This window comes from Lasiosphaeria miniovina (assembly GCF_030549165.1).
Source record: "Lasiosphaeria miniovina strain SMH2392-1A chromosome Unknown B0T26scaffold_6, whole genome shotgun sequence".
Classification (NCBI taxonomy): Eukaryota; Fungi; Ascomycota; class Sordariomycetes; order Sordariales; family Lasiosphaeriaceae; genus Lasiosphaeria; species Lasiosphaeria miniovina.
This window is the reverse complement of record NW_026848225.1, coordinates 3545356-3559237: the sequence shown is the minus strand read 5'-3', so window position 1 is coordinate 3559237 and position 13882 is coordinate 3545356. Positions and strand designations below refer to the sequence as shown.

At 59.6% G+C, this 13882-nt stretch overlaps 3 protein-coding genes across 3 annotated transcripts; 1 reads left to right on the top strand and 2 right to left on the bottom strand.

The window, feature by feature from the left end:
* Positions 1-3146: 3146 nt before the first annotated feature.
* Positions 3147-6838, bottom strand: B0T26DRAFT_743268 (uncharacterized protein; the record flags this gene model as incomplete). The annotated part of the gene is made up of 5 exons (XM_060444230.1): positions 3147-5920; positions 5981-6064; positions 6117-6170; positions 6298-6465; positions 6523-6838. The coding sequence occupies 5 exons, from the start codon at positions 6836-6838 to the stop codon at positions 3147-3149; spliced, it is 3396 nt and encodes a 1131-aa protein (XP_060293337.1).
* Positions 6839-8046: 1208 nt separating this feature from the next.
* On the bottom strand, positions 8047-10332 carry B0T26DRAFT_874963 (uncharacterized protein; the record flags this gene model as incomplete). Its single annotated transcript, XM_060448048.1, has 4 exons — positions 9901-10332; positions 9537-9844; positions 8786-9464; positions 8047-8532 (listed from the first exon to the last, which is right to left on the bottom strand). Exons 1-4 carry the CDS (start codon positions 10078-10080, stop codon positions 8047-8049), a joined length of 1653 nt encoding a protein of 550 aa, XP_060293336.1. The 5' UTR covers positions 10081-10332.
* Positions 10316-12731, top strand: B0T26DRAFT_836193 (uncharacterized protein). The gene is made up of 4 exons (XM_060447510.1): positions 10316-11299; positions 11362-11474; positions 11541-11689; positions 11837-12731. Exons 1-4 carry the CDS (start codon positions 10705-10707, stop codon positions 12534-12536), a joined length of 1557 nt encoding a protein of 518 aa, XP_060293335.1. The 5' UTR covers positions 10316-10704; the 3' UTR covers positions 12537-12731.
* Positions 12732-13882: the final 1151 nt, after the last annotated feature.

Here is a 13882-nt window from a genome sequence, read left to right as displayed (position 1 = left end):
TCCGCGGCCGCCGATTTAATTCACTACCCTCGCGCTGCTCCGCGACGGCCTGCGCCCGTCTGTGCTATTCGCTGAGGACGTCGCGGGCTGTGTCGGGGCGGGCAGCGCGCAACGGCCATATTGATATTGCGATACCTGGCGGTATTTAGGCTAATTGATGGGCCTGACGGAAGTGATGTTGGGGGTTCTGTGCGGCAGGGTGCGGTGGGGGGTGGTGATCAGCAGCTGTCGTCTAAAAAAAAAAAGGATTTGTTGATGTCGTAGCTGTGTGGAGGACGAGGATGGATGTGAGAGGGCGGGTTAATTGGTGGAATTGGAAATTGGCGGAATTGGAAATTGGCATTTCGGGTAACGACAGCGCCAAATCTTTTGGGATCGGCGAATCGGTAAAGATGAGCGGAGGATCTGGTTTCAGCTACTTGTTCTCGTCTTATTGTATTCTAATTTAGACTCTTTCGTCCCATCAACCAGACCACGGAGATGACAAGTACATCGTGCGTGTCTTTGCCCTCTTCAGTCTGAAGTAAAAGGGATTCTTAGCCATCCCGACGTCCTGCCCTCTCCCGTAATTAACTCGAATGGGCAGGTGACATGCGCATTGATGTCAGTGCCAGTCAAATCAGCGAATCGCCAGCACTCGAGTAAGCCCCCTTCTCTAGCTGAGTAGTTCACGTCAATATTTGAACTTGAATCCGAGGAGCTAGTAGGCTAGTTCGTGTTAGTGGCGCGGCGCAGACCTATTTGGGATGGGAGGGAACACGCATTGCAACCTCGCAACCTGGCTTGGAGCTGGAGTGAAGATGTCGCGTGGATATTCTAGGTAAGCCGGGGCGACTTTAGGCCTCGGCTTACTTGCAGCCCGCCGCCTATTGAAGTATTTAGCTTAACATATTTCCGTTCATTGTATGAAATTAAAGCACAGTTCCTCTTTATACCCCAACTACACTCTCCGGCCCTGCACAACGTTGACCAGCTTCCTTTGGTAAGTTCGTGAGCACAAAGCTGTTACAGACATTGCTCAACTCATTCGACCTACCAGTTCGCACCTCAATCGCCATGAAGCTGCTTGCCCCCGCCTGCATTGCTGTGGCCACGATGACTAGCTCGACGCGCGCCTGGACGCTGAAGATGTACGACAATCCCGACGGCACGGTGCAGATCCACAGCTCTGGTGGGTCTGGCGACTTTTCGTGCTGGAATATGGTCGGCACTAGCTACAACAACAAGGCCTCGTACGTGTCGTGGTCGGTGCCGGCCGGCCAGAGATGCACCATCTTCTACTACGACGACGGCGGATGCAGCACGTGGCTGGGCCAGTACACGGCGTCCTTCAACTCGGCTTTGCCCTCGCAGCTCAATAACAAGATTTCTTCATACAAAATCGACTGTTAGGTGTTCTTCTTTGTCTTTTGTATTTAGCAGTTCTCGAGTAACAAGTTTATGAAAGGGGGAACAATGTGGATGGCAGTAGCGTGAGTACCTAGGTCCACAGCACAAACCACTCACTGTGGCAGGAAAACCAGGCTCCATTAGGGGGCTGTGGAGAGGTTGAAAGAGCGTTGAGCCTGTTCTATCCAATTATAGTGTTTAGCATTAATTATCAATGGCCAACTCCTTTATTTCCGCTGTAGGCCATGTTTCTGCCTATACATGCTGACCTACTCGTCGTGGCGACTAACGGTGGACAGGCAACTAACGGTGGACAGGCAACTAACGGTGGACAGGAATTGTCACGTCGAGAATTCGGCCTTGGGCTTCAAGAGCCACCGGACGGCGTGCTGGGACTTGGCCTCGTTGGAGGTGCACGCGAAGCCAACCAGCGTGTAGCAGATCATGGCGAACGCGTTGGACACGCCCGGGTCGAGCGTGCCCTCCTGCTTGCGGAACTCGATCGTGTGCTTGGGTTTCTCCGTCCCCTTGGCGCGCCACAGCGAGTCGAAGCTGTAGCCAGTGCGGTACTCCATATCGAACGGCTGTTGATCGCCCCGCAGCAGCAGGCAGACCTCCGTGGCGGTGCCAGCGGCGGGTTAGCGCCGTGTTTCACCACCAGATAGGTGCTGTCGAGGTTGTAGGCGTAGCGTCTGCAGTTTCCGTGCCGCTTTTCCTTGTACAAATCCAGCAAGTGGTCCTCGGCGAGCAGGATGACCGTGGCGATCTTCTTGAGCTCGAGGGCCGTGAACAGGGTATCGACGGGCGTCGATCCGAACCCGCCCACGTGGGCCTGGAATGCGCACCGGAAGTTGGCGGCCGAGATGTCGTACTGCCGCAGGCCGCAGGCCGCCCAGCACCCGGGCGATGGTATTTTTATGGCGATGGACGCCGTCGCTCTCGGGCATGAAGATCGGCGACGTGACTTCGAAGCATGCTAGCTCGTAGTTGGCGCCCTCTGGGGGGTCAAATTCGAGCGTGGGATCTGCCTTGACAACCCAACTCTTTCCTTTCTCGTAGGCATTTGTTACTGTCACGGCTCTTCATAAGAATCGGCACAGTTTCTTCATGTCCAGTGAGGTCGAAAAATCGGATGAAACGAGCGCGGCTGCTGGCCCAGTGGCCACTGGCCGGGCCTCGTTTCGTCTGTTGTTTGGCACGCTCGGATCAACGTTAAACGAACCAAATCAGATCGGAAAAGAGAGTGCGCAAGGGCTGGCTGGTCCGTGTCAAGTTGGCATCACGGTGCTGGGGAAATTGAGATTCTTGGCCCGAAGAGTAAACGTTCCAACGGTTTAATTTCCACACCTGTCGGGGTTGAAGAGCCGTCATTTTTTTTTTCCTTTTCTTCCCTCACTCCTTCAGAATCACAAGGAGAGGGATACGAGTCAGGCATCGAGCCTACTTCCCACACTTCAGGCTTGCGAACAGAGGCAGCCTAGTCAGGCCGACTTCTCAGATAATGGATTCACGTCGACCGTGCGCGGACGAGCAAGCTATCAAAACCGATGGGCCGGACCAACATGTCACATTGCGGCTGTTGACCTTTGTTTACTTCAACCCTGTTGAATTACTCCCGCTCTACTATTACCACCCCACTTCGAAATGGGTCTTGTGATAGTTTCACTCCCGAACCGGGCGATTCGGGTTCTACTCTTTCCTCATCTTAGGCATCCTGCTGGCTCGCAATCGTAATCTAGAACACTCCCTTTCCTCCTTCACCCCCCTCCCCCGCAACCGCCTCCACACCCACCCCCTCCGCAGCCACCTCCGCAGCCGCCGCCACCGCCGCCTCCTCCACAACCACCACCCCCTGAATCGCCACCCCCTGAAGCATCACCACCGCCGCAGCTGGCACTCCCACACCCGCTCCCGCAGTTCGCCCCGCACGCCGCACCGCACGCGGGCCCCGAGTCAGCCTGCCCATCAGCAACAGCAGCACTTGGAAAACACGCATCGGCATACAACGCCGCCTCAACAGCAGCAGACGCAGCAGACACAGCAGACGCAGCAGACACAGCAGCGACATCAGCCGCCGCCCAGCTACCACCCTCCCCACCAAACCCGGCAAAAACGCCCCTCCAATCATCCCCACCGCCAGCACCAAAACGTCTTCCCGAACGGAGTTGCAAGGGAACGTCGGGCAGCCGCACGCGCCCGTCGCGCATCGCCTCGTACGCGACGATCTGCTCCTCGCGCGCTCGCAGCGCCCACTCGGCCACGAAGTAGTGCCGGTATGTCCCCGCCTCGAAGTAGTGGCTGAACGGCTGCGCGCGGTGGATGCCGCCGAGCTTGACGCGCGCCAGCGCGGGGTATGTTGCGCGGAGGGATCTGCGGCTGGGTTTCATGGGTGAAGGTGGAGATGGAGATGGAGATGGAGATGGAGATGAAGATGAAGATGATGAAGAAGGTGAAGGAGATGATGAAGGTGAAGGAGAGTGCAGCCACGCGGTCGCGGCGCACAGCTCGCGCGCGTTGGCCATGCCGGCCGCGGCGCGCGCCAGCAGGCCCGATGCGGTGAGGACCGTGAGCCGGTTCCGGAACCAGGCGAGCTGCTGCGCTGCGCCTTTCGCGTCGCCGGTGCCTTGACCCTCCCCGGTGCCAGAAGCGGCGTTGGAACCAGCACCAGGCGGATACAGGAACCTGTCGCGCGCAAAGTGGTGCGCGACCATGGACCAGGCGTCGAAGGGGAACGCCCAGAGGTGCTTAGCCAAGTTGCACGGACCGGGCTCGCCGCCAGTCCCGGGCCGACTCTCAATATTACCGCCGCAGCGCGAGGGATACCGGCCGTACGCCTCGGTGCAGTCCCAGCCGAACACGTCCTGGTAGCGGTACAGCGTGCCGCCGAACGCGCCCCAGTCGCTCCAGTACTCCTGTTGCGCGTCTACTACGTCTGCTTCGTCGTGCCGCCCGAAGTGGAACCGCAGCAGGTACTCCTCTGTCAGCCCCGACGGCACGTCGTACTTGCTGCGCACGCCCCGCTGCAGGTAACCTGCGTCTGGACACACGAAGCTGATGGTGTAGAGCGGTGGGGGTGGTGGTGCTGGTGGTGCTGGTGGTGCTGGTGGTGCTGGTGCTGGTGGTGCTGGTGGTTTGTTGTTATTGCTGCTCTTAGCTGTGCCGCCGGGTGCGGTCAGGGGTTTGTTTTCGTCTGCAGTATTAGCAGCAGCAGCAGACTTGGCGCCAACCACAACAAAACTGCCGTCGGCGGCCACCCCGACGCCGCCGCGCAGCAGCGGCTCGAACAGGTCCGTGTCGATCAGCGCGTTGCAAAAGGACTGGCAGTTGTTGCCCGTGGCACTCCACGTCAGGCGGGTGTCCGGGTGCAGCAGCCGCGCGGCGATGCTGTCGAGGTAGATGGCGACGCGGCTCTGCAGTAGCACCCGCAGCTTGAGCAGCGCCGGCTCGAGTGCTGCCGAAAGCACGCGCCGCTGGTCCGTCGCCGGCAGCCCAGCATCATCAAACGGCCGCCGGCTCGCCGCCAGCAGGTCCCGCGCCACGTCCAGCTCGTCGGCCTGCGGCAGCAGCCCGCTGAACGGCGCGCCGACAACCTGCTTCATGACCGCCTTGTACCGCTTGGGTTTGGGTTTGATGCTGCTGCTCCTGCTGGCCGGCTGGTGCCACACGGCGCGGTCGGCTAGGCCGCCGACGGCTAGGTTGCGGCGCCCGCGGGCGTGCACCAGGTCGAAGCGCTCGTGGAAAACAGGCGCGTCGCGCACCGAGACCAGCGCGCCGCTCTTGGTGTGGGCCACGCCGTTCTCAACCACCAGCGGACCGACACGTAGCGCCATGTGCACGTTGCCGAACGGGTACCGCTTGGCGAAGCGCCGGAAGAATAGCGGGATGTCCGTGTCGGCCTCGGCCTCGGTCACGACGCTCGTCGAACTCGACGCTGCCGCGCGCTGCACCGAGTCGTGCAGGCTCGTCTCCGTCACGTTCTGCAGCCTGGCTGTCGTCCTCTTGCCCTGTCTAGGAGAGCCGAGCAGTTGTCGGTAGCCCTTTCCTGCTGCCGACGTCGCGGGCTTCTTGGGCGCGGCGGCGGGGGCAGCGACAGACGGCTTCCGGAACACGCCGGCCGTCATCTGCAGGCCATCGTACTTGGCCATGGCGACCAGCTCGCCGAGCTTGAGCAGGCCGCACTGGATGGTGCCGGGGCCGCCGACGTCGAGGTGCATGGCGGCGGCAGCGACGGGGAAGAGGGGCAGCGGCCGGCCCGACGCCGCGTCGTAGTGCGGCACGTCGCGGCAGCGGCAGATGCGCCGGCTGACGGGCGCCGTGATGGCCTCGCCCAGGACGCAGTGCTTGTAGGCCTTGGCGTAGGTCTCGTCGCCGTAGTGGTGCTGCCGGTAGCAGTCCTCGCACACGGCCACCGGGCCGCCGCTGGCTTGTGATATGAACATGCTTCCCCGGATGATGGCGCGGCACTCGGGCTGGCCGCAGTGCAGCGGCTGGAACCGCGGGATCCAGAGCTCGTCGAACTGCGAGAGCGCGACTGGGGGTTGTTAGTGGGGACTAGATGGGCCCCAGGGGGGGTGGGGGGGTAGACACGCACGCTGTGGGATGGCCGGCCGCTTCCAGAAGCGCAGCTGCTCAAGCGGAGGCCGGTGCTCGATCAGTTTCTCAATGTCGAGGAAGCCTTGGCAATCGTCAGTCGAAATGGTAGCACATTGTGCCGGGCATCGACCTACCGGTAGCCTGCAGCAGCGTCCATGCCCGCGCTTCCATTCCGTGCAGCCGCGGCACTTCTACTCAAGTTGATGACCATTAATACCACAAGCAACAGAGTCTACCACAGGCAACAGAGTCTACCACAAGCAACAGAGTCTACTACAAGCAACAGAGTCAACTGTCAGAACCAGCAGCACATACCGTCGATAGCCTTTCTCACGGCGGCCTTGATCCTCGAGCTGGTGAACTCGGCCCTGCGGTCTATCATGGCCTCCTTGAGGGCTTCGCGGTGCGTCTTCTTGGGCTTCTGGGTGTAGTAGCCGTTGGCTGCAGGCTTCTTCTGCGATGCGTCGGCCTCCTGCTTCTCGCCTACTCATGGACATCAACCAAAGCCAAAATCAAGAAAGAGATCACGGCCGAACGCACCGTAGCGGATGGCAAAGGCGCGCGTCTCGTGGCTAACAGCATCGAGAAACGTGTCGTATCCGTGGATGAAGCCGTCGTCCTCCTCTGCAAGCACCTCGCCCGCGTACGGCGGCTGCTGCCACGCCCGCAGCGTGCGCACAATGTTCTCGAGCTCGCCGCGCACCCCGTCCCAGTACAGCGCCTCGAGCTCGCCGCGCAGGTGCGCCGCGCCCGGCCCGACGGGCTGCCACTCGGCCTCGGGCGCCGGCGTGATGGCTGCCGACGAGCGCGCGTTGGCTTGCAGCACTGCGTAGAGCGCTTTCTTGGCGCGCAACATGTTGGCCGATGATCGATCCGAGGTCAGATGATCCGAGGTCAGATTGCAAGATTGGGGATAGGCGTTGATTGTGTGTTCACGGCTTCACGCTGATTTTGTCATCGTGATGATTAGAGGAATTCGCAACTTTGCGAGTGGCGTCAACATGCACTCAGTGGTGGCGTGGAGTGAGAGGGAGGTGGTCGAGAGCCTGATATCCCGCCTCCTGGCAACAATAATCAGTTCCTCCCGGCTGGTGCAAAGAAAACGCCTTGGTGCGGGTAAAGAATCACCCCGCGTCTGGCTTCATAATTTACCTAAGTCTAATCGGAGACCGACGCGAGACTAGCGCGATCGATCCGGTATCGTCGGAAAGTGCACGAGGCTGGGATGGGATGGGATGGGCAGTAGCATGGGATGGGATGGGCAGTAGCATGGGATGGGATGGGATGCAGTAGGATGGGGCGGGATGAATCGTCACATGCGTGCTGCGCCTCTGTGGATGCCGCGCTGCAACCCTGGAACCTTTTCGGAATCTTGACACTGAAAGCCCCACCATCCTCAGGGTTAGGGTTTACCCCACACCTGGAATCGCGCTCCATAGCTGGCGGCCTTCGGCCTGTAGTTTTAGATAGGACAACCCATTCCATACCCTTCTTTTTGTTGGAGTCAGCACCTCAACTTTCTTCATTTTATCTCCCTCCTTCTTCTTTTTGGTCCTGCCAGAGGGCCTCTATTATAGTTGTAAATGGTGGCAATGGTGGTGGCAAAAGTAGCCACACCAGCTGAACTGGCCACTTCATTTCAGCTCCCCTGAGCCTCTTTTCACCTCGGATGACCACACCAGAGCTCAGCTGGGATGAGCTCTATTCCACATGCAACCCTTGTCCATCTGACAATAGCCAATCCAACACTTTTCAACACCGAGCCACGTCCCGTGCACAGGGCGTCTTTGCCAGCCATACGGAATATTCGACAAGAGACATTTCTGCGACGAGGTCAACGCCAACTGTGTTTACCATAATTACATGTAAGTGAAATGTGGTGATATTGATGAAGCGGATGCACAGCAGTCGAAGACTGGCTCCCAAATGCAACAAACAGTAACGTTAATTATTCATTAAATTCGCAGTTAGTATTCGCGACTGCATGGCATAGTCTAGCGACTTTCTTGATATTACACCCCAAATTTAACTCCGAAATCTCCACAAACCATGCTATAAGACATACTACGAGTAGCTCAGGCTCTTCGCCCACGGCGGGTGCCCCGCCCACTCACACTCCTTCCCCGTGTCCGCATCAATCCACCAGCGCGGTCCGGGGGCCGGCAGGGTGTCGCCACAGGACTCGCAGGCAAGCGGCAGCGCAGCCAGACGACGCACCTCTGCAGCAGCACGAGAGTCGAGAACCGCATCAATGTTCGCGGCTGGCCGGCGCGCGCAGTTGCGGCAGACATACACGCCGCCAGCTCCTACGCCGCCGCCGCCCATCTCCACGTCGACCTGCATGGCCCGATTGCCTCGGTCATTATTCCTCGACCGCGTGTTGCTGTTCCAGTTCGTCCTCCGCCTCCCCGGCCGCTGCCATTTCCACCTGCAGTCCTTGGCGAAGAAGCATCGCGAGCAGCGCGCGCGGCACCGCGTCAGGTGGTGTGCCGTGCGCGCGTCGATGCTGGCCGCGTCGGCGCCCGTCGATGACATGTCCGTGCGGCATTCCTGAGCGGCGCTGTTAGTAGGAAAGAAAGAAAGAAAGAAAGAAAGAAAGAAAGAAAGAAAGAAAGAAAGAAGGAAGGAAAGAAGGAAAGAAGGAAAGAAAGAAAGAAAGAAGGAAGGAAAGAAGGAAAGAAGGAAAGAAAGAAAGAAAGAAGGAAGGAAAGAAGGAAAGAAGGAAAGAAGGAAAGAAGGAAAGAAGGAAAGAAGGAAAGAAGGAAAGAAAGGAAGAAAGAAAGGTGGGTATTAGGGATCTCACGTTGCACATAGGGATGTTACAGAGGTGGCACCGCGAAGTGTGCGGAATCACTGTAACAGACGGTATTACTGTTGACGGTGTTGTAGTTGTTGACGGTGTCGTGGTTGCTGATGGTGTTGCAGTTGTTGATGGTGTAGGTGTTGGTGGCCGACAGCAGTGCTGTTGCAGCTCGTCCAGCACGGCCGCCGGGTCTGCGAGACCGAAAAAGGCGATGCGCAGCCGCTTCGACGACTGGCTCACGCTGACCAGATCCGCGTAGTGCACGTGGCGCGCTACCATTATGGCCAGCTCCAGCGGGAGGTGCACGTCTTTCTCCGCGCGCTGGGCAGGCGGCTTCTTGTCGCTGCCGGAGAAGGAGGGGATGAGTCGGCTGACTGCTCTGTGCTTTTCTGCCGTGCTGTTGTTATTGATACTGTTCAGGGGCGGCGGCTTGGGAGATTTGCCGTCTCTGAGCACCGAAAGCGCGCTGCGGCTGTAGCGGTAGCCAAAGTAGCCGCCGGCCTGCAGGTAGTCGATGCCGCGGATGGCCGGGCTCAGCAGCCAGAGCAGCGGCGAGAGAATCACGTCGATGTCGTACCCCGACGACGAGCCCCACGACCGGCGGCTGCGGTATCCGCCCGAACACGCGTCCGCGAATCCCAGCGACATGTTGACGATGGCGCAGATAAGGTATACGACTCTGGGGTCACAAAGCTGGTTAGCATGTTGTGGACAAAATAATCAGTTACAGATTACTGCTGGCAGCACTTACACGACGGCAACTGTCACGGCCCAGTTCTGCACCATGTCGTGGCAGATGGCCGCGCCGCTGTCGTCATTGCTGAACAGGCCCGTGCTGTTGGCAACGATGAAGAAATTCTGCTGCCCGGGGGGCCCAGCCGTTGCGGCGCCGTCGCAGCCGCCGTACGACCGCGGCAGGAACATGGATTGCTTGCCGGCGCCCACGGCGAGCGCCACGGCCAGCGCGAGGTCGACCAGCCCGACGGTGCCCAGCAGCGCGCCGCGGCAGGCGTTCGAGGCAGCGAACATGAAGAAGTTCCACGCAAACGTCGCGATGCCCTGGGCAAAGTCAGTCTTTCGGTCTCTCACATTATTGGGACGAGGTTGATGCTCACCGCGTTCCCCACGACCCGCAGCCCCTCGAGAAAGTCCTGGCCGTGCGGGATGGCGTCGAAGATGCCCGGCCCGACGTCGCGGGCGTTCTTCCAGAGACCGAGCCCTGTCACCCCCATCATGCCCGTGGGGATGTGGCAGGCGAAGCGGATGATGCACGACACGACGCCCTGGCCCGACATGGTGAGTACCTGCGGGTGGGGTGTCGGGATAGTTGACGATGTTTGCTGATTTCTGGGCGGCCGACTGCTGGAGGAATCAAGGTCAATATTTAGCCCGGCAGACAGCGAGACCTTCGTATTGCCACGACATGATGATGGTGGACCAGGCTCAACGGTCGACTCTGCCTGGCCTGGGCGCAGTGTAGTTGGTGTACGTGGGCGCAGAGATAATGCGGGGGAACATGTCGCCGATGATCCCCTATCGGTGATGTGGGCTCGGGCTCCCCTTAGCTCGGGCCCTTAGCTCGGGCTCCCCTTACCCAATGATTGTTGGGGGCGGTGCTACACGACCGGGGTGTGTCGGTCGCCGAATCCGGCTGCAGCCACACTCTGACCGAGCCGCTTCCGAAGCAGCATCTGACCCTGCCTTGCCGAGCTTGGCCATCTCAGGGCCTGGTGCTGAGCTGCGGGCGAAGCTAAATGCACGTTCACGATGTTTCTTGTTGAAGTCGTATGAGCAGCCAACGAAACCGAGACAGACAAAATAACTTGTTTGGTTGAGTCCATCTTCAACCCGGTGGTCTTCGCTTGAGCTTGCTCCGTTCCCTCCCTGAAAACACACCAACCCTTACAAAGACGGCCGCCATGTCGCACCTGGCCGGGTCGCACCTGATCGGAGCGCACACTAAAGCGCTCCACGAGACGGGCAAGCAGGAGGTCGTCTCGATACAGAACCACACTAAACAGCCCACAAACTACCGACAGCAGGGGACCGTGTGGCGCCCGGCCCGGGACATGCAAGAGGAGCCCGTGATTCCCGCGCCGGGCTTGTTCGCGACACTTGTTTTGCCCCGCGACACAGACCATGCCGGCGCCGACGCGGATGCGGACGCGCTGCCGACGGTCGGCGAGTGCGCAACACATCTGCAGCTGCTGCACGTCTTCTACGCGCTGCGCGTGCGCATCATCGAGTCGGCCGAGCTCGACAAGACGTTCGGCGTCGAGCAGAACCGCACGACCGTGTGGCGCACCCGGTACAGCGGCCGCTACGGGCGCAGCGAGAAGTACCAACACCCGCTCGGCGACGCGACGTGGAAGGCCCGCCGCAAGGAAAAGTTCCGGTACTATCTCATTGTCGCCGCTGCGCGGTTCCAGGAGTGGGTGAAGAAGGCGGATGCGGTGTTGGCGGAGACAAAACAGGGCACGGGCAGTCTCTGTCTTGCTTTTCTGCCTCCTCTAGGTACGTAGGTCTCTGTTCTGCCATTGGCACTGTGTCTTGCTGACGGCCGAGTCACCCTCAAGACGTTCTCATGGTCTGGCACGCCTTCCTGCTCAACCCGCGAGACTTTGAGGACTACTGTCGCAAGCACCGCCTCGAGCGGATCCGCAAAGTCCCCTTTCCGTGGGCCCAGATCGTGCGTGCATGCCAAAACCGAGAATATCAATAGAGTATTCACTAACACAAAGCCACCCACTTCCAGCACTCGGCCATCGACTCTCGGACCGACACCTTCATGCTTCCCAAAGACGCCGCAGCCTCCGCAGACTCAACCGGCCTCGCACCCGACCTGTTTGCCTTCCTCGCCGACGTCAGCAAAGCGCCTAGCTCCGTCGCGCCGACGCTGGCCCGGTTCGGCGGCGGCGCCGACGCCCCTGCCGCCGCCCCCGCCGCCTCCGCCGCCATCCTCAGCATGTCGACCTCGACCGCGACATCACCCCAAACCCTCGCCTCGCCACCATCAAAAGGGGCAAGCGCAAGCACCGTAACTCGCCAAAGCAAAGCCGCCACAACCTCAGCCGAGTCCAACTTCCTCCTCGTCCTCTTCACGCACGGCGGCACGCCCGCCACGCCCAACACCACTACCGCCACCGCCACCGCCACCGCCAACTCCAACACGGCACTCATCGCCAACGTGCAGCGTCAAGCCGTCTTCGCCGACAAGATGCACGCGCAGCTGTGGCTGCGCAGCCCGGCCGTCTTGCGCACGCTCTCGCGCGCAATTTCCCGCTACGCCCAATTCCTGGCCCTCTTCCGCGCACACCCGGGCCAGACGCTCGTGCCGGCGCTCGACGTCGACCTGGCGTGGCACACGCACCAGCTGTCGGCATCGGCGTACGGCGCGGGCGTGCGCGCGCGCGCGGGGCGGTTCATTGACCACGATGATAAGTTGGGTGTGGGCGTGCTGAAGGGCGCGCTGGAGAGGACTGCGGAGTGGTATTTTGTGGCCTTTGGGGGGCTGTATGCGCCGTGTCTCTGCTGGGACTGCGAGGCTGTGGCGGAGGTGTTGGAGAGAGAAGCCAATGGGGACATGGATGAGGATGGGGATGGGGATGGGGACTTGGATGGGGAGGAGGAAGAGGACAGAATGGGTAGGCTTGTTGACGCTGTCCAGGACGAGTTGCATTACTACCGTTCTGTCGAGGCGGCCAGGCGCGCGAGGAAGCAGCTCCCCGTGCGGGAAAAGGTCCCTGCGTAGGCGCTGTGTTTCTTGGGGATGTTAGTTTGCGTCATGTGCTCTACCGGGGCGGTATAAGTGGAGTGTATGGGTGGCCAATGTTGGCTGTAAAACGGTCTAGAGGGTGTGTAGTTGTATCCACGGTCGATAAGCACATGTCAACAGATGATAATAACCCCCTTGATTCAGCGGGACGAAGCCAATAAAGCCGCCGTCATATTAACATCAGACCGTAAATGCCGCTCCAAAGCACCTCATTACAAAAGATAACGACTTTCGAGCGTAGCGAGCAGCCCGCGGCGGCGAAGGGGTCTCACGAAGCGGTCGGACTCGGATTGCCGGATTTGATTTGGTCACGCACGGGTCGAGTTTTCGCTGTGACATGAGTTTTGCGTTGATCCTTGAGCGAGGTCAGCTGCTGCCTGACGGAAGGAACCATCGTCTCCGGTTCATCGTCTCCGGTTCTCGTCTCCGGTTCTCGTCTCCGGTTCATGTCTCCGGTTCTCGTCTCCGGTTCGTCTTCGTCTCAGGTATTGATGCATGTCAGCCAGACAACAGGCTGCTTCATGGAACGCTAGATAGGAAACCAAACTCCGGGATACGGCCTTATCAAAAGAAGGGCTGTTTTTAGGGAGTAGGCATGCCCCTTTGGTGTTGTATGGTGAATGTCGGAGCTCAGCAGAAAACTAGCGATATGCGGAGGATGTTTGACGATGGTCCAGCTAGCCACTTCCCCGTCCCGGCCAGCTATTAGTGGCTAGAAAAAACGCCCCCAAAGCGGGCAAAGCGGGTCTTATTGCAGGAGCCAATGATAGTTGGGATTGTCGCTTGAGTGTAGGTCCATGTAGCATCCCACTGTCTGTTGCATTGTCGTCGCTTGGGGAGCGGCCGCTTCCCCGCTGTGTGATACCCAGGCATCGGCATCTTCTATTGAGCCTGTGTCGCTCTGGCCCGTCACTGGCGGGTTGCCTAACCAGGCATAGTGAAGAAAGACGGGAGGAAGAGAGCCATCCATTTCACGCCCACCGGCATGCAGGCTGACACCCGACGCAAGCACGTCGAGAGCAGGTAGGTAGGCCAGCAAATTGTGCGTTCTAGACAAAGTTGGTGTGGTGAAATTACCTGCATTGCATCTTTTCACTAGTGGCATCCCACTTAGGTAGTGGCTTTCGATCACCAGCTGAAGTCGGTTGTCCAGCGAATTAGGGCCACTTGTGGCGGGCCTAGACGGATGAACCCGCGAAGAAACCCGCGAAGAAACCCGCTCAGGCGCTTAACTTGAAGGTCGAGACCGGTCTTTTGCTTGAAGTTGCAGATCTGGGGCTGGCTGAGTGCTGGGTACTCAGCTCTCCACACTCTGTGATTTC